Source organism: Enhydra lutris, unplaced genomic scaffold, assembly GCF_002288905.1.
Source record: "Enhydra lutris kenyoni isolate GAN:26980312 unplaced genomic scaffold, ASM228890v2 scaffoldscaffold24, whole genome shotgun sequence".
In the NCBI taxonomy this organism is placed as follows: Eukaryota; Metazoa; Chordata; class Mammalia; order Carnivora; family Mustelidae; genus Enhydra; species Enhydra lutris.
The window spans coordinates 22,998,426-23,023,142 of NW_019154108.1; the positions used below are offsets into that span (position 1 = coordinate 22,998,426).

The 24,717-nt window shown below is 36.8% G+C and overlaps 1 protein-coding gene across 4 annotated transcripts in view; it reads right to left on the reverse strand.

Moving 5' to 3' along the window:
* Positions 1-24,717, reverse strand: part of LOC111150875 (tudor domain containing 5) — an 84,051-nt gene that overhangs the window by 15,428 nt on the left and 43,906 nt on the right. For 3 of the 4 annotated variants that reach the window (XM_022508543.1, XM_022508542.1, XM_022508541.1), the window contains exons 7-12: positions 17,523-17,695; positions 16,042-16,259; positions 12,697-12,909; positions 12,094-12,160; positions 6,573-6,773; positions 5,947-6,105 (exon numbers count right to left, since the gene is read on the reverse strand). In XM_022508543.1, coding sequence (XP_022364251.1) covers positions 5,947-6,105; positions 6,573-6,773; positions 12,094-12,160; positions 12,697-12,909; positions 16,042-16,259; positions 17,523-17,695 — 1,031 coding nt within the window. Of the gene's footprint in view, positions 1-3,796; positions 3,959-5,946; positions 6,106-6,572; positions 6,774-12,093; positions 12,161-12,696; positions 12,910-16,041; positions 16,260-17,522; positions 17,696-24,717 lie in introns of all 4 variants that reach the window. The other variant, XM_022508539.1, reaches the window with a different exon arrangement.

A 24,717-nucleotide genomic window follows, 5' to 3' on the forward strand; every position in this document is an offset into this window, starting at 1 on the left:
CTCTCTCTTTCTCTCTGAAATAAAGAAATAAAATCTTTAAAAAAAAAAAGACACAAGGTATCAGATTGGATAAAAAGTAAGGCCCATTCATATGCTATCTGCAAGAAATTCATTGTAGATCCAAAGATCGAAAGTGAAGAAGAGAACAATTTATCATGCTAACGGTTATCAAAAAAAAAAAAAAAGCTAGGGTGGCAACCCATATATCAGATAAATTAGATTTAAAACCGAAGACTGTAATAAGAGATGAGGAAGGACACTATATCACAATCAAAGGGTCTATCCAACAAGAAGATCTAACAATTGTAAATATTTATACCCCCAACGTGGGAGCAAACAATTATATATTCCAATTAATAACAAAATTAAAGAAACACATCGATAATAATACAATAACGGTAGGGGACTTTAACACCTCTGTCACTGAAATGGACAGATCATCTAAACATAAGATCAACAAGGAAACAATGGCTTTGAATGACACACTGGACCAGATGGACTTAACAGGTATATTCGGCGCATTCCATCCTGAAGCAAGAGAATACACATTCTTCACGCGTGCACATGGAACATTCTCCAGAATGGAAAACACAGCGGGCCTCAAGTGGTACCAAAAGATTGGGATCATTCCCTGCATAATTTCAGACAACAATGCTTTGAAACTTGAACTCAAGCACAAGAGGAAAGTTGAAAAGAACTTAAATCCATGGAAGTTAAAGAGCATCCTACTAATAAATGAATGGGTCAACCAAGAAATTAAAGAAGAATTTAAAAATTCACAGAAAAAAATGAAAATGAAAACAACTGTTCAAAACCTTTGGGATGCAGCAAAAGGCAGTCCTATTGTAAACAGCAAGCAATTCAGCCTTTCTCAAGGAACAAGAAAAGTCTCTAATACACAATCTAACTTTACACCTAGAGATGGAGAAAGAGGAGCTAATAAAGCCTAAACCCAGCAGGAGAAGAGAATTAATAAAGATTAGAGCAGAAATCAATGAAACAGAATGGATTAATTCCTAGAAACATACAACTAACAAAACTGAACCAGGAAGAAACAGAAAACCTGAACAGACCCATAACCACAAGGAAATTGAAGCAGTAACCAAATATCTTCCAATGAATAAGAGTCCCAGGCCAGATGGCTTCCCAGGGCAATTCTACCAAACATTTAAAGATGAGTTAATACCTATTCTTCTGATACTGTTCCAAAACTAGAAATGGAAGGAAAACTTCCAAACTCATTCTACAAGGCCAGCATTACCTTGATTCCACAACTAGACAAAGACCCCATTAAAAAAGAGAATTACAGATCACTATCCCTGATAAACAGATGCAAAAATTGTCAACAAGATACTAGCTAATCGAATCCAACAGTACATCAAAAGGATTATTCACCATGACCAAGTGGGATTTATTCCTGGGCTGCAAGGGTGGTTCAAAATCCACAAATCAATCAATGTGATACAGCACATTAATAAAAGAAAGGATAAGAATCATACCATCCTGTCAATAGATGCAGCAAAAGAACTTGACAAAATACAGCATCCTTTCCTGATTTAATAAAAAAAAAAAAAAAAAAAAAAAAAAACCTCCAGAAAGTAGGGTTAGAAAGAACATATCTCAATATCATAAAGGTCATACATAAAACACCCACAGCTAATATCCTCTTCAAGGTCAGAAACATGACCGGATATCACTCTCACCACTGTTGTTCAACATAGCACTAGAAGTCCTAGCTTTAGCAATCAGACAACGAAAAGAAATAAAAAGCATCCAAACTGGCAAAGAAGAAGTCAAACTTTCACTCTTGACAGATGACATAACTCTATTTAGAAAAACTGAAAGACTCCACAAAAAAATTTACCAGAACTGATACAAGAATTCAGCAAATTCGCAGGATAGAAAATCAACATACAGAAATCTGTTGCATTTCTACACACCAATGATGAAGCAGTAGAAAGATAAATCAAGGAACTGATCCTATTTACAACTGCACCAAAAACTATAAGATATCTTGCAATTAAACTAAACAAAGAGGTAAAAGATCTGTGCTCTGAAAACTACAGAACACTTAGGAAAGAAACTAAAGACCCCCTCTCCCCCCACACACACAGATGGAGAAACATTCCATGCTCACGAATTGGAAGAATACTGTTAAAATGTCTGTGCCACCCAAAACAATCTACAAATTTAATGCAATCCCTATCAAAGTAACACCAGCATTTTTTCACAGAGCTATAACAAAGAATTCTAAAATTTGTATGGAACCAGAAAAGACCTCAAATAGCCAAAGTAATGTTGAAAAAGAAAAACAAAGCTGGAGGCATCACAATTCCAGACTTCAAGCTGTATTATAAAGCTGTAATCAATAAGATAGCATGGTATTGGCACAAAAACAGACACATAGATCAATGGAACAGAATAGAGAACCCAGAAATGGACCCACAAATGTATGGTCAACTCATCTTTGACAAAGCAGGAAAGAATAGCCAGTGGAAAAAAGAGTCTCTCAACAAATGGTGCTGGGAAAACTGGACAATACACAAAAGAATGAAACTGGACCACTCTCTTACACCACACACAAAAATAAATTCAAAATGGATCAAAGACTTAAATGTGAGACAGAAATCCATCAAAATCCTAGAGTAAAAACCCTGATAAACTGGAATTTCTTAAAATTAAAATTCTGTGGCATGAAAACCACTATAAAGAGAATATAGACATGCTACAAGCAGGAGAATATATTTGAAAATCACATATCTGACAAAGCACTAGGATTCAGAAGATTTAAAGCACTCTCGAAATCTACTAGCAAGAAAACAAACAACCCAACCAAAACATGGGCAGAAGGCTTGGACATTTCCCCAAGAAGTATGTATATGGATGGCAAGTAAGCACACACAAAGATGTTCAACAACACTCATTAGGGAAATGCAAGTTAAAATCACCCTGTGACACTACTACATATCTATTTGAATGGCTAAAAATGAAAATTATTGATAAGACCTAGTGCTGGCAAGATAACAAACAACGAGAACAGTTTGGCCTATAATTACCACATCACTCCTCATTACCTTTACACAAAAATCTGTGATGTTGCCACAGCATACTACTTGACTGTCAATAGCATTTACAGTAATAATGTAAACCCTGAACAGTGATTTAATGGAAAGGGTGGTGCGACATTAGTAAGATAGGGGACCGGGGACAGAAAGGATACATTTGTGTGTGGTGGGGCAAAAGGATGAAAGAGAAGGAAACCTTCCTCTTTTCCAGAAGGGTGTAGAACTGAAGGCTCAGGAAATAACAATGTAAGCATGTTATTTAATGCTCTTCCAAAAGCAGCATCTGGAAGAGATGAAAATGGTTGCTCTGTGAAATACAAAATGTAGAGGAAGGGGTTATGGGGCCCTCCAAGCTATGTGTATGTAAACATTAGGTTAAAATAAAAATAAAATACATCCTCAAAAGCTGTCGAGGTTTTTCCTGTTGTGTTCTCCTGATACTGTAGCTCAGTACTCATTTCTAATCACCACAAAATTCCTGAAGACTGCCCAAAGCAACAAGATAGAAACTAACACCTCAAAGCCAGATAATGCCTTTCCTTTTTTGTGATCAAGGCTCTGTTGTTTCAACTTTCATACTGGTGACTGCTGAAGAGAAAATGTAATTCATCTGTGCAAGATGCTCTGATGACACCGAAAGCAGAATTTTAAGAGCGATATCATTCCCGTCCCCTTCACTTATGAGTTCAGTATATGAATTACATTTTCAAAAAACTCCTTCCTTCTCCTACCTCATTTTCTTCCTTCAGATCCTTTAGCTCTGGGATGGACCACGTTGGGTCTTCTTCACAGCACTTATCTTGGTTTTCCAAAGAACTGAATTCAGAATCCTTTAATGGCTCGTTTAATTCAGATTTAAGGTGAATGAAAGCCTTTTCATCATTAATATCTTGCTAGTAGATATGAAAGAGACATTATTTTATTTTCCATACTAATGCTGTTTCTAAAATCTGCATGCCTATACATTCTGGGAGGAATTTTTCACTATGGCTCATACGGATGCTACATTATTTTCTAACTTTATCCATGACTGTACACCTTCCTATCCTGCTAAACTAGTTCAAGCCAACAAACACTTACGGAGCACACATTATGAAATGTGTGCAGGGTAGCTCTGTGGATGTAAAGATGAATACTGCGGATTGCAGCTCTAAAGGAACTCCAGGGGCACCCGGGTGGCTCAGTGGGTTAAAGCCTCTGCCTTCGGCTCAGGTCATGATCCCAGGGTCCTGGGATCAAGCCCCGCATTGGGCTCTCTCTGCTCGGCAGGGAGCCTGCTTCCTCCTCTCTCTCTGCCTGCCTCTCTGCCTACTTGTAATCTCTGTCTGTCAAATAAATAAATAAAATCTTTTTAAAAAAATAAATAAAGGAACTCCAAATATAGCAGAAAGACACAAAATCAGATAATCACTCTACAACCTTCAGTGTAGAGCCATTGCAGAGATATGACCAAAATATTGTTGGGGAGGAAGATGTCTTAAAAAGATGCAATGAAGGAGGTAACACAAACAGGATTTAAAGAGAGTAGCAATTACAGGGAATGGGGTATACACAGGTAGGGAGTCGGTGGGTAAGTGTGTGTGTGTATGTGTATGAAGTCCATGGGATACAGGCTGGGATGGGATACAAGAATTTTAATTCTTATCTCTTTAGCATAAAAGATGGCCTTATTTCATTTTCAAGACTGAAATATGATTATTGGAACATATAACACAGTGATGATAAAGGTTGTATTCAAATCACTATTTAAGAATCAGGAAACATAATTGTTCCAATCAAGTTATAATGATTAAGAAAAATTCAGGCTTTAGAAAGTGTTATGGGCCAAATAAGCCTAATTAATTTTAACATTAAGTAGAAATCTAATATTCTTATCTGTTTCAAACATACAGCACTAAACATTCATACCTATTTTTCAGAACAGGCTAATCTCCCAGTGGGTCAAACTGGCCTTCCCTTTTTATCTAATAGTTAGCAAATATCTACTAAAAACATAAGATTATCTCTACAATTTTATTTTACAAGTCAGATATATAAAGCATATTTGGGCAAAATATTTTATTCAGTGAAAATAAAAAGCCTTCCTGGGCCCAAAACCACTTTAGCTCTCAATCTAATACATCCTATATTCTTAGCCCAGTACTTGTTGTCATGAGGAATGTAAGACTCAGAGGGCATGTTCATTTATTTATTCAAAAGTCTTAAGTAAGTCTTTACTTGGTGCTTCATTTTACTTCTATCTAAAACAGGGATACGAAAGCACCAACCTGGTAAAGTGATCATAAAATTAATTAGCACATGAGAGTGCTTAGAACAGTCCCTCCCATGTAGTTCAAGTTCAATAAATGTTGCTGTTATTTTTTTTTTAATTTTTATTACTACTACTGTTGGGTGGAATAGTATGGAACAGTTAATAGTGGTAATAATAATAATGTTATTACTGTGAGTGGGAGTCACTTAAAGACTTACAGAAAAAATAAGAAATGAGAACACTGGAAAAATCTGAGATATGCAGAGAGAACAGCAATTAGATTAGTGTAGGTGAAGTCACAACTGTACCAAGGCAGTAATGGAATTTAATATATGTGAGAAATCGTACAGGAGAAAGCATGACTGTAGCAAAGATTTAAACCAGCAAATAATGAGAGACAAGGTACTGTTAAGATCGTTGCATCAAGTTCCTGAACTTTCCTAGGTTTGGAAAGCCTCAGTTTCCTCACCTATAAAGCAAGGGTGATTACAGCAACTATATCACAGGCATTCTATGAGGATTAAATTACATATTATGCTCACGCTGTTTTTCATAGTGTTTGGCATATAAGAACTCATTAAATGTTAATAATAAGAAAGAATTATAATAATTTTTGCAAAAACCTCTCACCAGGGTATATAATTCACTCTCTTTTGATTGTGGACTTATCTCTCGGTCTTCATTAAAATAGTGCTGCTGGGAAGGATAACCCAGTTCTGTCAGAACCACATCCTCCGGCCCTAAACTGGATTTAGTATATAAAGCTAAAGGGTTGAGTTCTCTGAAACCCTGGGATTTAAAAAAAAAAGGGTTTAATCACTTAAAGAAAAAGTGAAAAATTTAGCACTTCATAATTTTCAAATGTGGAAATGTTATCTTCTAAAATTTAACAGTTAAAAAATTTTCTATATTGATAATTTTTCCGAGTCACAACAATTATTAACAGTGATGCAGACATCACCATAAACATCTGCAAAACAAGAGTGTTGTCTTCTCTAAGAAGGCCTCAAAGAAAGTATTTGAGGTAAGATAGAATCCTCAAATCAGTTACTAAAAGTATTTACACTCTCATCAGCCAAAGGTAGTTTTTGTGGTCATTTGAAAATTAAGAGACTGCTCTGTATTAAGAAGGCAGGAATCTCACAGATGTCTCTAAGATTAAAGAATACATCAAATAACCTCTATTAAATTATCTTACACCTTCAAGCATTGAGAGTAAATAAAATATATTACAAAACACATCCAGACTGCTCCACCTTAGAAGGGACATTTTCTCGGCATACAATAGCATGGCCCTCCGTTCTCAAGACATGATGGAAATAGATGTCTTCATTTGACGATGTATCACACAGGAAAATGTTAAGGATTCCATCTACATATTCATCCACTACCCCCACTAATGGCTTCAAACCACACAACTTCTGAAACTGCAAAATAGCTCTGGATGTCCAATGTTCCTGAAATATAATCAAGACATGAAATTCAGACAACAAATTCAAACATGAATTATAGTAACCACATACAAAAATAAATTCCTGATGAACTAGAGATTTTCATGTAAAAATAAAGCCATAAAAGTACTAGAATTGCACACTGCAGGATAAAAGTCAGAGTAAAGGAAAAATTATTTAAAATGTGATTATGGAAAAAAACTTTATTTTTTTAAAGATTTTATTCATTGGTGCCTGGGTGGCTCAGTGGGTTAAAGATTTTATTTATTTATTTGATAGACAAGAGATCACAAGTAGGCAGAGAGGCAGGCAGAAAGAGAGAGGGAGAAGCAGACTCCCCGCCAAGCAGAGAGCCCGATGTGGGGCTCGACCCCAGGACCCTGGGATCACGACTCTAGGAAATACATGTGTTGTATTTCCTAGAGCCGAAGGCAGAGGCCTTAACCCACTGAGACACCCAGGCACCAAAACCTTTATTATTTATGTGGTGAAACACTTTCATTTTCAGAAATGATTAAGTTAAATTACTGGACTAATCCTTCCACAGAAACCACTAAAATTCTAGATAAAATATTTTCTAAGTATGTCCAAAAGCATCAAAGAACTGTCAAGAGACTAAAAGATTCTCAGGAGTGAGGGCTGCTGGGGGGAGTGGGGACGGGATAGGCTGGTGGGGATATGGACATTGGGGAGGGTTATGTGCTATGATGAGTACTGTGAAATGTGTAAACCTGGCAAGTCACAGACCTGTACCCCTGGGGATAAAAACACATGTTTATTTCAAAAATTTAAAAATAAAAATTAAAAAAAAAAAAAAAGATTCTCAGGAGAGAATTAAAGGAAAAGTGGGAACTATTTTGCCTTAAAAAGGACAAGAGGGGCACCAGGGTGGCTCAGTTGGTTAAGTGACTGCCTTCGGCTCAGGTCATGATCCTCAAGTCCTGGGATCGAGCCCCAAGTCGGGCTCCATGCTCGGTGGGAAGCCTGCTCCTCCCTCTCCCTGCTTGTGGTCTCTCTCTCTCTCAGTCAAATAAATAAATAAAATATTTTTTTTAAAAAAAGGAAAAGGAATAAACTAGCCTTCACGTGGATTTGCAGTTCAATTTTCACATCACCTGGATAGTAGACAAATCCTCAAGTTGTTTATTCAAATTAACATGATTCCAGACAGGGAGTATTCCTAGGTACCTGGTAGAAGTGAATGCAAATCTCTCTAGAGGTAGGCAATCTTATCCCATATTATTCAAACATTCTGACAAATAAGTTTTCAAAGACAATCAATAGCACATTGGCAAAGATAAAAGGCATACAAAGAAACAACTAATCACAAGTAAGAACAAGCAGAAACAATATAAGTAAACCTTCAAAAACTTTAGATAATTATAAAGCAACTAAACATACTACACTTAAAAAAAAAGAATTTGAAAGCTTCTGTAGAGACCAGCAATCTATAAAAATTCATCTAGCAAAACTACAGAACAAAGAGAACTTTTAGAGAGTAAAAATATAATAACCAAAACTTAAAACCTGTAAGATTGACTCAGTAGCAGGTTAGATAGAATTAAAGGGTAAATCAGTAAAGTGGAAGATAATTTGGGAAGAAAAAAAAAAAAAAAACCCAGAATGCAATATGGAAAGAGAGAAATACATAAAATACAGAGCTTAAAAAATATGGAAGATTGAGAAAGTTTAACATACTTTCAACTGTGGTCCCAGAGAAAGAGATGCAGAAACAGAGACAGAGGGAATATAAATATGAATAATGGGGGAAAGACAATACTAACTGAAGAGAGAGTGGCTGGGAATTTGCCAGATTTAATAAAAAGTAACAAAGCGCAGATAAAGGGAGTTCAATGAACCACAAAGCAGGATAAATAAGCATAAATCCACACATAAACATACTAAAACTGAAGACACCAGCAATAAACAGGAAAATGTTAGAAACAGTTATAAACAAAAAGGACACTGCTTTCAGAGGACTATCCACCACCCTGACGGCTGACTTCTCCAATAAGGTAGGGGAGACCAGAAGCCACTGTCATGATATCTTCAGTGCACTAAACATACTACCTGCCAACCTAAAATCGTAGTGAGTGTATCTGCCAAAAATAAGAGCAGAATTTTGTGTCTAGGTACACATGACTTAGTTTGCCATCAGCAAACCCTCGCAAGATGAAATCTTAGAGGATACAGTTCAAATAAAAGGAAAATGTTCTCAAGGGGTTTGGGCGGCAAGAATGCAGAGCTAGGAAACTGAGAAACACATGACTAAATCTAGGTGAACACCATTTTACGTAGTCCGTTTCTTGAGGGGTTTAAAACAATAATTAGACAACAAAAATAGATCAGAAGGGGAGGTTAAAGAAAGTGTTCTAATGTCTTTGGATCGCTATTTACAACATGTGTTGTATTTCCTAGAGTAATCCCTAAAATAATATAGTGTGTCAGCGGAATGATTAAAAAACTTTTCAAAATAATGCGTGCAAGGTGACAAAAAGAAAGAATAGATAAGCCTGTGATGTTCCACTCGGGCCACTGGGTTCTACTGCCTACAGAATTTAGTAGCTGTCTAAGGATATGGGCAGATGGTAGTCACTGATTTTGAAACAGCCATCCTGTGGCCCCCTCCCTTCAAGTATTTCTCCTATAACTCCTAGCTGTTCTGCCAGTCCCAAATAATGTCCTCTAACTCTTCAAGCCAGCAAGGCTACAGACTGGGGGACTGACCCCAGCATAGAAGCTGAAAATTTCCTGATCTTACCACCTACAGCTTGACTCCCAAGGGTAGATCTCTGCTTTTCCGCCTGCTTTGGATTTTGCCTATGGGAGTATTAGTCCCACCATGCTACTCTGTTGTTACTCTGCCATTACCAAACACATTAACTATTTTTGAAACCAGAAAAAAAGATAAAAAGTTGAGATTCATTCATTTAGTTGAAGACCTTTATTAAGCACCTACCATGACGTGACCATTGATCCAGGCACTAGAGACGAGGCCCCTCATCTCAGAAGCTTACACCATGTATGTGAACAAATAATTACGATAATACCACATAGAGTGTTATAAAGATAAACTGCAATGAATGACTAAAGTAGGAGCGTGTACTTTAAATTGGCTGGTCAAGGAAGTCCTTCTAGGGAAATAATATTTGCGCTTAAATCTGAGTGACAAAAACGGGCCAACCATGAGAATGCTTTGAACAAGCTATTCCAAGGAACAGAGTGAGCAAAAGCCTTAAGGTCAGAATCACTTCAGGAAGGAAATAAGAAAACAAAAAGAGACAGGAAAATGGAAGCCATCTGGCTAATGTGACAGTAATGAACATTGGCTCCAAGTGGGTCAAATTTAGCCCTGAGCTCCTGATGGAAGAAAGAAACCAAGGCTAAAATGCACTCTAAAACACAATCCTGAATACTTACTTGCACAAAAACTGTAACTGCATACATGATTTACATACTCAAAAATCAGAACAGAGGGGTGCCTGTGTGGCTCAGTGGGTTAAGCCTCTGCCTTTAGCTCAGTTCATGATCCCAGGGTCCTGGGATCAAGTCCCACATCAGGCTCTCTGCTCAGCAGGGAGCCTGCTTCCTCCTCTCTCTCTCTGCCTGCCTCTCTGCCTACTTATGATCTCTGTCAAATAAATAAATAAAGTCTTATAAAAATTTTTTTAAAAATCAGAACAGATTGAATGTCTAACAATAAAGGGACAGTTAATCTATGATATAAATTTACCTAATAGATTAATATGAATCTATTAAAATTGAGAACTATGGTAACATAATAATTTATGCTATAATAATGTTAAGAATATAAAATTAGTTTTATGTAATCCTGACAACCCTACAAAAACTGACCCCCAACACGCAATAAATTAAACTGAAAGAAACATCAAAGTTATAAATTGAATGTTTGAAAAGTAGAATAATAAGTAATGTTTTATTTTTCTTTCTTCTGTACTGTGGTTTTCAGATAAAAATTTTTTAAAAGATTTTATTTATTTATTTGACAGAGAGAGAGAGAGAATGGGAGAGGGAACACAAGCAGGGGGAGTAGGAGAGTGAGAAGCAGGCTCCCCGCTGAGCAAGGAGCCTGATGCAGGCCCCAATCCCAGGACCCTGGGATCATGATCTGAGCCAAAGGCAGATACTTAATGACTGAGCCACCTAGGCGCCCCTCAGATAATTTTTTGGAGTAATAACCCATGTAGTATGTAAGCAACTGGTAACTTAAGGTTAAACAGACAAATGGAGTGTAGTAAGTATGTATGGCATATATAATTAAGAGTTCTGGGGTGACTGAGTGGCTCAGTGGGTCAATCATCTGTCCTTGGCTCAGGTCATGATCCCATGATCCCAGGCGAGGGAGCCTGCTTCTCCCTCTCCATATGCCTGCCACTCCCACTGCTCATGCGCACTCTCTCTCTCAAATAAAATCTTAAAAAAAAAAAGGTGGGGGTGCCTGGGTGGCTCAGTGGGTTAAGCCTCTGCCTTTGGCTTAGGTCATGATCTCAGGGTCCTGGGATCGAGCCCCACATCAGGCTCTCTGCTCAGCAGGGGGCCTACTCCCCCCACCGCCGCCAGCCTCTCAGCCTACTTGTGATCTCTGTATCTCTCTGTCAAATAAATAAATAAAATCTTTAAAAAATGATAAAAGAGTTCTGAGGGAAAAACACGAAGTTAGGTGCATGATATTGATAACTACATAAAGAAATATATCTACAGGGATGAAAATTCCTCCTGCTTCATCCCCTCCAGTCATCTCACACAACTACGTTACTAGAGGATCCTTTAAAAAACAGATAACTGAGTACGGTGGTTTCCTAGGTAGGTCCTCTAGTTGCTCCCCAGCATCTGAAGGACAATGTCTGGACTCCTGAACACAGACATGCATCCCCACTCAGGGCCTGTTTCTCTCACATCACTTGCCATCCACCAGCTCCTCTGCTGCCATGTAAGCAAACTGAGCCACTTATCATTTCTCAAATTTGAGGTATTTTATGTTACCCTCCCTTTGGCTAGAACGTCTTTCTTTTTTTGTCTACTCTTCCTTCGAAATTCTACTCCAAATCACCTCGACTGGAAGGTCATCCCTGACTATCCTCGAGAGAGAAGCGCACTCCTCCTTCTGCAGTCCTAGCGCACACTATAAACAGCTCTACAGCAAATACGACACAGCACCCTGATTTCTATCTCCACGTCTACCTTCCAGAGTAACTACAGTGACTTCTCACTGTAGGGCTCATTCCATGTTTTATTTCTGTATCCTGAGATCCTAGAACTGCTCACAACATCAAATGTTTGCTGATTAAATGGGGAACAAACATACCTCTACTGGTCTCACCCAAGCCAAAGAACAAGGGATAGCCTGAGCTGGAAGCTTTGTGTAGCAGCACCTGTAAGAGAAAAGCAAATACACGAATTACTGAATCGTATTTTTAAATACATTTCACAGAATCTCTAACCCATTCTTGATTTTAGCTATTCACACCACTTCAGAGTATTTTATTCATGCATTTTTAAGATAATGTCTTATACTTCAAAGCAATCTAAGAAATAAAGTTTTTAAACATAATAATCTTTTGAAAGCCGTGCAATTAAATATAGGTAGGAACAAACCAACCTTCATGCTATATAAATATAACTCTTAGCATGATCCAAAAAATCATTTTCTTAATAAGAGACTGGAATTTAGTCTCATGGTCCATTCAAATTCACAGTCATGTGAAAGAAGACATAAGAGATTATAATCCCCCTGTGAAAATAAGGAACTGCATGCCAAGGCCATCTGCACTAAGAACAGAGAGGGATGGAAAGGAGGGAAGAATGGAATGAGGAAGGCAAGAGAAAAGGAAGACTGATCCTAACTCCATGTGGCTTCAGCACAAGGATTCAAAACTTAGGAATAATTTAGTAAGATTTGTTAACTCACTTGAGAAATCTCAGGGAGGACTTCTGAACAGTTCCAATATTTCCAAAGTCTGGGTAGAATACTTCAACTTCCTGCTTCCCAAGGACTCGATGGATAATGACCCGATACCACCACTTATCCTCAGAAATCCTTACACAACAGAGATGTCCTGGTTGGATGAAATACTCTGGCATGGCGTACCGATCAGAAACCAGCTGATTAGAGTAGCAGCGCCTACAGAATTCCATAATACAGGGAATCACACAGGGGAAGAAAAGACCAAGATCATTTTTACTGATGTATCAAGAGCAAGAAAGTCTTGGCAGAAAGGAAAAGAATCCCTACGATTTCTGATTTGTCGACGCTTATTAATGCTAATTAATTTTAGGGGTGCCTGGGTGGCTCAGTGGGTTAAAGCCTCTGCCTTCGGCTCAGGTCATGATCCCAGGGTCCTGGGATCAAGCCCCGCATCAGGCTCTCTGCTTAGCAGGGAGCCTGCTTCCTTCTCTCTCTCTCTCTGCTTGCCTCTCTGTCTATTTGTGATCTCTGTCTGCCAAATAAATAAATAAAATCTTTAAAAAAAATACTAATTAATTTTATTTTCCTCTTTCTTATCCAAATCCCTTCTCCTCATCAATAAACTTCTTCAAATAAAAAGTTACACATTCCTTTAAGCTCATACTCTCTAAACAAAATGTAACCCAACTCCAGCTCTTCCCTAGTATTCCAGTTTCACCTTCGGTCACTGTCCACCCAACCTCACACAGCGGTGACTTCACTCCCCTACTTGTTCCTAGAGCACAATGCTGCTCCTGTCGTTAATGCCAACGCTGGCCTTGGTGCCAGTGACTGTCTGCACATACCCACTCACACCTCCTTGACTGGCAAATTCTTACTTGTTTTTTAAGCAGAGCTCAAGCACCTCCTTTGTGAAACTCTCTTCTACTTGCCCAGGCAGAATTACCATCTCACGCAATGCCCCACACATCCCTTATGCTCCCAGACAATCATGGTGTTGACAAAGGCAAAGACCATGTCTGTCTTCTCCTCATACTCCTCATGCCTCAACATCCCAAGCACACAGCAGATATGGTATTAACAGTAACAGCCGCCAACTTTTGAGCCAGACTCCATTCTAAGTACTTTAATCTTCACAGCTCTGTGAGGCAGGTACTATTACTATCCCTACTTTAGAGATAAGGAGACTAGGCCTAGAGAGTTAAAGTAACTTCAAGGTCACAGAGCCAGCAAGTGTGCTTTAAAACATACTAAATCTTATAGGCATACTGAAATGGAATATATGATAATATTTGTACTGAGTGATTATTATGTGACTTACATAATGCCAGGTGTTCTTGGGTAAGAGAGCAGTGAAGTATATAATGTGGTAAAATAGAATGCTCTTGGAGAGGTATACAATAAATTATTCTTACAAGTGACAACAATGCAAAAATGATACTGTTGTTCCTGAATAAATCTAAAGCAATGGGAAATGTACACATTTTACATGATTTTTAATAAGAAAGGGCATCATTTTCCCCAGAGAAAAGAGATTAATTTAGAGTAGTAGTTCTCCAAAACCCTGGGACCTCGATGCCCTTTCAACAAGTCCATAAAATAAAGACTATTTTAATATTTCTTTATTATTGTGAAAATAGCAATTTGCCTTTTTCACTGTGTTAGTATTTGCAGTGATGGTATAAAAGCAAGGTGCCTTAGCCAAATCAAGGCAACAGCACCAACTTTACTAGCTGTCATTTACATGTCACTGCCATGCACTCATGATAAAAGAAAAAAGAAAAAAAAAGAAGCCAATGTCACTTAAGAATGTCCTTGATAAATAAAAATTAAGTTTTACTAAATCTCAACCACTGAGTGACCATCTTTTCAACGTTCTATGTGACAAAAGTGGAAGTACTATACACAGAAACCACTTCTCAAGTTGTCTTACAGAAAAGCACTTGTACATTTGAGTTGTGAATTGAACTAGCTACTCTTTTTGTGGAATATTTTATTTGGAAAATGAACTAGGCATTGTTCTCATGGAACACCATTTTTGCTTGAAAGGACCATTATCAAACTTCGTTTATTCAGACTTAGGTATTTGACACACATTTTCTCAAAAAAATGAGATGAGCCTGTCACTTCAAGGAAAACACTGAGAGTATTTGTCATCACTGATAAAATTTAAGGCTTTCAAGTGAAAATTAGGATTTTGGAAATGTTGCGTCTACCACCACGAGCTTGACAGCTCCCTAATACTTCTCTGATGAGATGAGTGGTGATATTAATGAATGTGGAAGATCTACATAACTCAGCAAACCAGTATGTTCCAAATTACCAATGCATGGTGTTTTAAAATTATTAATGGGGGTAAAAGATTCTTTCAGGGCCAGCTGCATTGAGTCCACACTTAGAAGGGTCTTATGTAAAAAAAAAAAAAAAAAAAAAAAATGAAGGGCCTTATGCTTGCTTTAATGTTCTGCCATTGTCCCGAAATTCTTAATGATTTTTTTTAAAGATTTTATTTATTTATTTGACAGAGAGAGAGATTACAAGTAGGCAGAGAGGCAGTCAGAGAGAGAGAGGAGGAAGCAGGCTCCCCGCTGAGCAGAGAGCCCCATGTGGGCCTCGATCCCAGGACCCTGGGACCATGACCTGAGCCGAAGGCAGAGGCTTTAACCCACCGAGCCACCCAGGCGCCCTCTTAATGATTTTTAAACTTGGCACCTTGCATTTTAATTCTGCGCTGGAGCCTGCAATTGCATAACCAATCCTGGATTCATTCAAAGTGCAAAGGAAGACCAATGGATTTAACACAGTAGAGTGTGAAAAGTTCAAATTCCACATTGCAACTACTCTTTAAAAAACTACCACTTGCCAAGTTCTGGAATGTTCACAAATCTTCTGAAAATATCAAAGAAGATTCATAATTTTCTGGAAAAGCTATTAAAATACTCCTTTTCCCAACTATGTATCTGTATGAGGCCAGATGTTTTCCTATACTTCAACCAAAACAATGTACCTCAAGAGATTAAAGACAAAAGCAGACATTAAAATCAAACTTTCTTCTATTAAGACAGATTTAAAATTAAAGAGATCTACAAAAATGTAGAACAATGGCAATATTCTGATTTCTGGAAAAGTTATTTTTCACAGAACTATGTTATTCATATTTACACAAATGGACTTAACATTATTTTTAGACAAAAAATATGTAAATGTTAGTTTTAATTTCTAAGATAAATATCAATAAACAGAAGTTCTCGAGTCCTTAATTTTTAACCACCCTAAAAACAAAACATTGAGAACTTCTGATTTAGAATGAGATACATGAAAAATACACTGAAAACAACGGACTCCTACCGCATCTCAATCATCATGTCTTCAAGTAACTCTGATGAATCCCTGCTATAGATTCGGATGTAGAATTGACTCGGAGAGATGATATACTCCACAAAGACCCCCACAAGGGTACTGGTATCTAATGGTGGCAGTCTGCATAGTTGCTTGTCCCGTACAGCATCTGGTGGGATATCATGATTTGCCATCGCCAGGTTGAGCTGTGACTTAACTTCTACTTGCTACAAGTTAAAAAAGAAAATAAACTGCTCTAAAACTTAAATGGCATTTCAAACTGTGACATTTCTCAAAGTATATTTCATGAGTTTTTATCAGAATCACCGGGGAAATTATAAAAATGAAGGCTCTTAGGCATTAGCCAGGACAGACTGAAACAGAGTACCTGGAAGTGGGGCCTCCGATTATGCACTCATAAATTCCCTAGGTGGAAGCCTGGGGGTGCTCAGTGGATTAAGCATCTCCCTTTAGTTCAGGACATGATCCCAGGGTTCTGGGATGGAGCCCCACATCAGCAAGAAGCCTGCTTCTCCCTCTCCCTCTGCTAGCCACTCCCCCTGCTTGTGCTTTTTATCAAATAAATAAATAAAATCTTTAAAAAAAAATTCCCTAGGTGATCCTAACTACATTAATATATGAAAACTACTGCCTTATGATATTAAAAGTATGTTATACAGTTACCCCATACAAAACTGCAAATATGGTACTTAAAATATTCAGACTGAGGCAATATAGACTGTCATCCTACCCAGCCCTACCAACAAAGGTAACTTTAAAGAATGCTAAATTTCACACTAGTCTTCCAACCAAAAATAGGGTTTCTTAAACACTCTTATTCTAAAATATCTTATTTTCCTTTAGGCCTTTCTCTTGTTCTTTAGAAAATATGCAGTAGGCTTTCCAAACAAAATGTTTTCCTTTCATGAAAGAAGCCAGGTATAGATGGTAGAAGAAAAGAAGAGTAAGCAATTAATTCCTTAACAATAAAATAAATAACAGAAGAGGAGAACACAAAAAAGGAGAATTGTGTGGGCATATAATGAAAAAGAAAAAAGGAAAAGCACCCTATAACTGAGGACAGGGGCGGGGGCCACTGCAGCAGCTGAGACATACAGCAAAAACAAAGCTCCTCGATTATTCCCTCTGAAGCCCTCGAGGGTTCTCCAGCCCACATTTTAAAAAACATGGACTGAGCACTGGCTGTAACCTCTTGAGAAAACTGGCAAATCATTAAAGCCATCTGAAAACTTTAAAATGAGACCTGAATGCAATTAGTCATACAAAGACTGAAAACCAGAAAAAATGCCACATAAGGTGACTTCAGACCAGATCTTTGCTCTAAGAAATCATCTATCAAGAAATAAATATTTTTATAATATATTTATAAAATAAATATTTTCTAAAATAGAATTTTGGTTTAAAGAAAAATTCATTCAGTTACTTTTCATAATGCTGAATCTCCAGTATACAAAGTCGTTAAATCTTACCAACTGTGAAGGCTTTACCACCAGATTAGGCTTCTTGCAAATCTTCTGTTCTGGCTCCTCATGGCTTTCAGGAGGACAATCCCATGCAGTCTCCTTGACAGCAGCAGTAGACAGTGAATTTCTAGGGGGACTGGAGACATAAGCTTTGACTTCTATTTTCTTATCTGATTGAACTAAACATGAATTTCTGACTGATGAAACGTCTCCATCTGAAATGATCAATAGAGCAGATTGTGGATAGCTACTATAACAATCTGTATAACTGTTACCAAGTACATTCTATGGGCCAGGCACTGGGTAAATAATGATAAATGAGAGAGACATGAACCTGTCATTGCAGAACTTTCAGTATGGAGAGATAAAAGGAAGTTCTAGAAGGGAACAAATCTTAAATTATTTATGTTGGCAGGGACAGGGTAAGTCTGGCAAGGTAACTTTGACTAAAGGTTTTATTTTTCAATATCCTGATTTCAATTTATTTTTTGTTCAACTTTAGCAGTGAATGTGCATTGTTGTTTAATGTACAATGTATGTGACTACTTAATATTCCATAACACAGAGCCTTAATTTTTAGGGAATTACCAAATCAATCATATATTTTGTTCAAATTACATATGCATGATGATTGTAAGAGGTTGACACATTAAAACAGACTTCAAATAGACCTAAAACTATAATGACTCCGAAGAAAAACGAATAGAAGTGCACAAAGATGTAGGTACCTACATCTGTATCTTTTATAATGATAAAAAAATACACTCTACATGCCTGTGAATAGGAGACTGATTAAAGGGATATAGTCACAAAGAAGAATTACATGTAGTTAAAAAGGATGAAATAAACTTATTTATGCGGGTATAGAACAATATCCATAATATATGAAGTATAAAAAGCAAGAACTTATACATTTATATAATACTGTTTTGTGCAAGAAAATTATACATATGATAAATAACTATGTTATATACAAAAGGTCCAAAAAGGACCAATTAAAAAAAATTACTAGTTACCACTCTACATTGCTAGAATTGTTTAAATAAGTAAATGTTGCTTTTATAAATTTTCCAAAAATCTAGCTAAGCTTACATACATGTTGAAAAACTCTGGAAGACTATGTAAAAACTCTAACAGCATTTTTGGGGGAAGTAAAATAATGGTAATTATTCAATTCCAACTTTACACTCACCTGTGATAATTTATAAAATGAACATGAGTTATTTTAATAATCAGGAAAATCAGCAAAGCTACACTAATATTTCGGACAAAAAATTACTACCCATCAAAATCATTTTTAAAAGCTTATAAAAGTATAAGTACAATTGACCCTTGAATAATGCAGGGGTTAGAGACATCAAGCCCCCCTTCATCAAAAATCTGCATATAATATTTGACTTCCCCAAAACTTTATAATAATAGTCTACTACTGACCAGAAGCCTTACCGTAATATAAACAGTTGATTAACATATATTTTGTATGTCATATGTTATATACTGTATTCTTATAAAACTAAAGAAAAAATTCTTTAAAAAAATAAGCAAGAGAAACTACATTTACAGTACTGTACTGATTTTACCAAAAATAATCCATATTTAAGTGGACCTAACCAGTTCAAACCCACATTGTTCAAGGGTCAACAGTACCATATTATACTATCATTTAGCATGACCACTGAGGGAACAGAGGAAAAAGTACATGGAATCTCTGCACTCATTCATTATAAATGTATATAAACATGTAATACTCTCAATAAAAATTTCAAAAGAAAAAAAAAACTAAGTCAAAAGAAAAACACAAGAAACAAACAAAAATCAAGTGCCCTAAATGCAATGCGGTATCCTGGAATGGATCCAGAAACAGAACAATTGTGGGAAAAATGGAAATACCAAAATAAAATTTAGAGTTTCATTAATAGTAATGTGTCAGTTAATTTCTTAGTTTTGGTATATTTATATATCATGGCAATATAAAATGTTACTATTAGGGGAAATGGATGAAGGGCATATGAGAATTTGTTAATATCTCTGCAACTTTTCTATAAACCTAAAATTATCCCAAAACAAAAAGTTTGTTTAAAAATAAATACAAGTGATAGGTCCCAATACACACCCATTTATTCCAAGTATTCATGTATTTCTAAAAGAGCTTTTGATGCACAGCCAGAGTTAACAACCACTGATCTGGTGCTTCCCCATTAAATCACTATTTCTTCAGAGTTATCCAAGTATTTGGATAAGGAAAAAAGTATATTTTAAAAATTCAGATGGTCTACTGGGGCACCTGGGTGGCTCAGTTGGGTAAGCATCCAATTCATGGTTTTAGCTCAGGTCATGATCTCAGGGTTGTGGGATCAAGCCCTAAATCAGGCTCTGTGCTCAGCTCGGAGTCAGTTTTCCCTCTTGCCCTTTCTCTATCTCTCCCCACACTGGTGCACTCTATCTTTCCCTCCTTCTCTTAAATCTTTAAAAAATTTAGATGGTCCAACTTCTTTTCAAAGAAATGGAACAAATAATCCTAAAATTTACATGGAACCAGAAAAGACTTCAAATAGCCAGAGGAATGTTGAAAAAGAAAACCAAAGTTGGCAGCATCACAATTCCAGACTTTAAGCTATATTACAAAGCTCTAACCATCAAAACAGTATGGTACTGGCATAAAAACAGACACATAGTTCAATGGAACAGAACAGAGAACCCAGAAATGGACCCTCAACTCTATCATCAACTCATCTTCGACAAAGCAGGAAAGAATGTCCAATGGAACAGATTACAGTCTCTTCAACAAATGGTGTTGGGAAAATTGGACAAACACATACAGAAGAATGAAACTGTCTTTCATCAAGACAGTATGGTACTGGCACAAAAACAGACATATAGATCAATGGAACAGAATAGAGAGCCCAGAAATAGACCCTCAACTCTATGGTCAACTAATCTTCGACAAAGTAGGAAAGAATGTCCAATGGAAAAAAGACAGCCTCTTCAATAAATGGTGTTGGGAAAATTGGACAGCCACATGCAGAAAAATTGGAACATTTCCTTACACCACACACGAAAATAGACTCAAAATGGATGAAGGACCTCGATGTGAGAAAGGAATCCATCAAAATCCTTGAGGAGAACACAGGCAGCAACCTCTTCGACCTCAGCCACAGCAACTTCTACCTAGGAACATCGCCAAAGGCAAGGGAAGCCAGGGCAAAAATGAACTATTGGAACTTCATCAAGATCAAAAGCTTTTGCACAGCAAAGAAAACAGTCAACAAAATCTAAAGACAACTGACAAAATGGGAGAAGATATTTGCAAATAATATATCAGATAAAGGGCTAGTATCCAAAATCTATAAAGAACTTAGCAAACTCAACACCCAAAGAACAAATAATCCAATCAAGAAATGGGCAGAAGACATGAACAGACATTTCTGCAAAGAAGACATCCAAATGGCCAACAGACACATGAAAAAGTGCTCCAGGTCACTCAGCATCAGGGAAATACTAATCAAAATCACAGTGAGATACCACCTCACAACAGTCAGAATGGCTAAAATGAACAAGTCAGGAAACGACAGGTGTTGGCAAGGATGTGGAGAAAGGGGAACCCTCCTAAAGTGTCTGTGGGAATGCAAGCTGGTGCAGCCACTCTGGAAAAGAGTATGGAGATTCCTAAAAAAGTTTAAAATAGAGCTACCCTATGACCCAGCAATTGCACTACTGGTATTTACCCTAAAGATACAAATGTAGTGATCTGAGAGGGCACGTGCACCTGAATGTTTACAGGAGAAGTGTCCACAATAGTCAAACTATGGAAAGACCCTAGATGTCCATCAACAGAAGAATGGAAAAGAAGATGTGGCACGCACGTGCGTGTGCACACACACACATCACAATTCCAAACTTTAAGCTATACACAACGGAACACACACACACACACACACACAATGGAATACTATGCAGCCATCAAAAAACAAAATCTTGCCATTTGCAACAACGTGGATGGAACTAGACAGTATTATGCTAAGTAAAATAAGTCAATCAGAGAAAGACAATTATCATATGATCTCACCGATATGATGAATTTTAGAGGCAGCATGGGGGGTTGTAGGGGGAAGGGAGGGAAAAATGAAACAAGATGGGACCAGGAAGGAGACAAACCATAAGAGACTCTTAATCTCAGGAAACAAATGAGGGTTGCTAGAGGGGAGAAGGGTGGAAGGAATGGGGTGGCTGGTGATAGACATGGGGGAGGGTATGTGCTATGGTGAATGCTGTGAATTGTGTAAGACTGATGATTCACAGACCTGTACCCCTGAAAAAAATAATAATTATGTTAATAAAAAAATTTAGATGGTCTTCATTAATGATACAGGTTAACCTTACTACAATAAATATCACCAAAAAGAATGGTCATCATATACAAAGTGTTTTTGAGGCTAATGTGTAATCTGTTTGGTTGATGTAGTTACAATAAAGAATATTACATGAGCAATGCTTTATTTTTCCTTGTCCTTTCAGGGACAAATAAAAATCAGGTTTGCATCTTCCAGAACACTCTAGGCCTATCCCCACTTCAGCTATAGATAATTCACTGGGGTACCCACTATGCACAACACTCCAAGAAGCCCCAGCAAACATTCACTTCAGCTCCACTTGTACCTCCAGGACATACTGTGCACAGAGAGCACCAGAATCCTCTGGTCTGTACCCACTTCAGCTCCAGACATCACACCAGAGTGGTCCCAGAGCAAGGTGCCCTGGGACACCCAGCCTGCACCCACTAAAGCTCCAGCCGACCAGCTGCCTGACACATATAGTCTATATAGTAATGCCCTACACAAGGCAATTCCTCCAAGTCTAGGAGAAGTAGTTTTCCACCTTATTCATAGAAACAAACACAGAGAGTCAAACAAAATAAGGAGACAAAGGAATATACCCCAAATGAAAGAGTAAGACAAAACCTCAAAAAAGAACTAAACCAAATGGAGATAAGCAATCTATCTGATAAAGAGTTCAAGATAATAATCATAAAGATGCTCACTTGACTTCAGAGAAGACTACATGAACTCAGAGAAACTTCAACAAAGAGACAGATAATATTAAAAAAAATCACAGCTGAAGAATGCAGTAATTGAAATGCAAAATACATTAGAGGGAATCAGCAGCAGATCAGAAGGTATAGAAGAATATATCAATGATCTGGAAAACAGGGTAATGGAAAGCACATGTGCTGAACAAAAAAAGTACTTTTTCATATGAGGATAAGTTAAGAGATCTCTGGGACAATACCAAGCATTCTAACACTCACATAATAGGGCTCCCAAACAGAAAGAGAGAGAAGAGGGCAGAAAAATAACTCAAATAAATAATAGCTGAAAACTTCTCTGACCTGGGTAAGAAAACAGACATCCAAGTCCAGGAATCACAAAGAGCCCAAACAAGATGGATCCAAAGAGTTCCACACCAGGATACAAATTAGTTAAAGTGTCAAAAATTAAAGATAGAGAAGCTAAAAATCAGCAAGAGAAAAGCAACACGTTGCATATAAGGAAACCCCATAGGAGTAGCAGCTTTGATAGGAATGGTATGATATATTCAGAGTGATGAAAAAACCTTATAACCAAGAATACTCTACCCAGCAAAGTTATCATTCAGAATTTAATTAGAAATAGTTTCCCAGACAAACAAAAGTTAAAGGATTTCATCACCACTATAAGAAACTTATGAGACATGTTAAAGGGATTACTTTAAATGGAGAATAAGAGGCAATAATTAGAAACAAATTTAATGAGTAAAAGCAAACATACAGTAAAGGTAGTAAATCAATCTCTTATAAAACTAGTATGAAAGTGTAAAAGAAAAATGTAGTAAAATCAATTATATCTAAAAAATTATTTAAGGTCCAGGAAATAAAAGATACAAAATATGACATTATATACACGAAACTTGGAGGGGGGATAAAAAAATTTTATGTTTTTAGAATGTGTTCAAACTTCAGCAACCACCAACTTAAAATATAAAATAGACTGCTACATACATAGGATATTATATATAAACCTCATGGTAACCAGAAAACAAAAACCTATAATAGATATGCAAAAAATAAAAAGAAAGGAATCCAAGCATAACACTAAAAAAAAATACTAAATCACAAAGATAAAGAGGAAAAAAGGACCAGAGAAGAACCATAAAAAGAACCAGTAAACAATTAACAAAATGGCAATAAGTATATACATATCAGTAATTACTTAAATGTAAATGCACTAAAAGCTCCGGTCAAAAGACACAGGATAACAAATGGATTAAAAACAAAAAACAAACAAACAAAAAAACCCTAAGACACATCTACATGCTGCCTTACAAAAGACTCACTTCAGACCTAAAGACACATGCATACTGAAAGTAAAGGGAGGAAAAAAAAAACCATGCAAATCGAAGTATTTAAAAAAGAAAAAAGCCAAGGTGGCAATATGTCAGACAAAGTAGACTTTAAAACAAAACTATAACAAGACACAAATAAAGGCATTACATAATGATAAAGAGATCAATTCAATAAGAAAATATAACCATTGTAAACATCTATGCACCCAACATAGGAACACCTAAATACATTAAGTGAATAATAGAAGACATAAAGGGAGAAGCTGATAATGATGCAGTAATAGTAGGGGACTTGAACACCCACTTACACTTGAACACCCACTTACATCAATGAACAGATCACTCAAACAGAAAATAAGGAAGTAATGGCTCTGAAAAACACAGTAGACCAGATAGACTTAACAAATATTAATGTAACATTCCATCCAAAAACAGCAGAATATACATTCTTTTCAAGTTCTTTTCATTCTCCAGAATAGATCATGTTAAGCCAAAAATAAGACTCAATAAATTTAAGAATACTGACACTATATCAAGTTTCTTTTCCAAACACAACAGTATGAAGCTAGAAATCAATTACAAGACAACATTGCAAAAAACCAGAAACACATGGAGGCTAAACAACACGCTATTAAACAACAAGTGAATCAATAAAGAAACCAAAAAGGAAATGAAAAAATGGATGGAGACAGATGAAAATGGAAACACAATGACCCAAAATCTCTGGGATGCAGCAAAAGCAGTTCTAAGAGGGAAGTATATAAGGATACAGCCTTACCTCAAGAAACAAGAAAAATCTCAAACAATTTAAACTTACATCTAA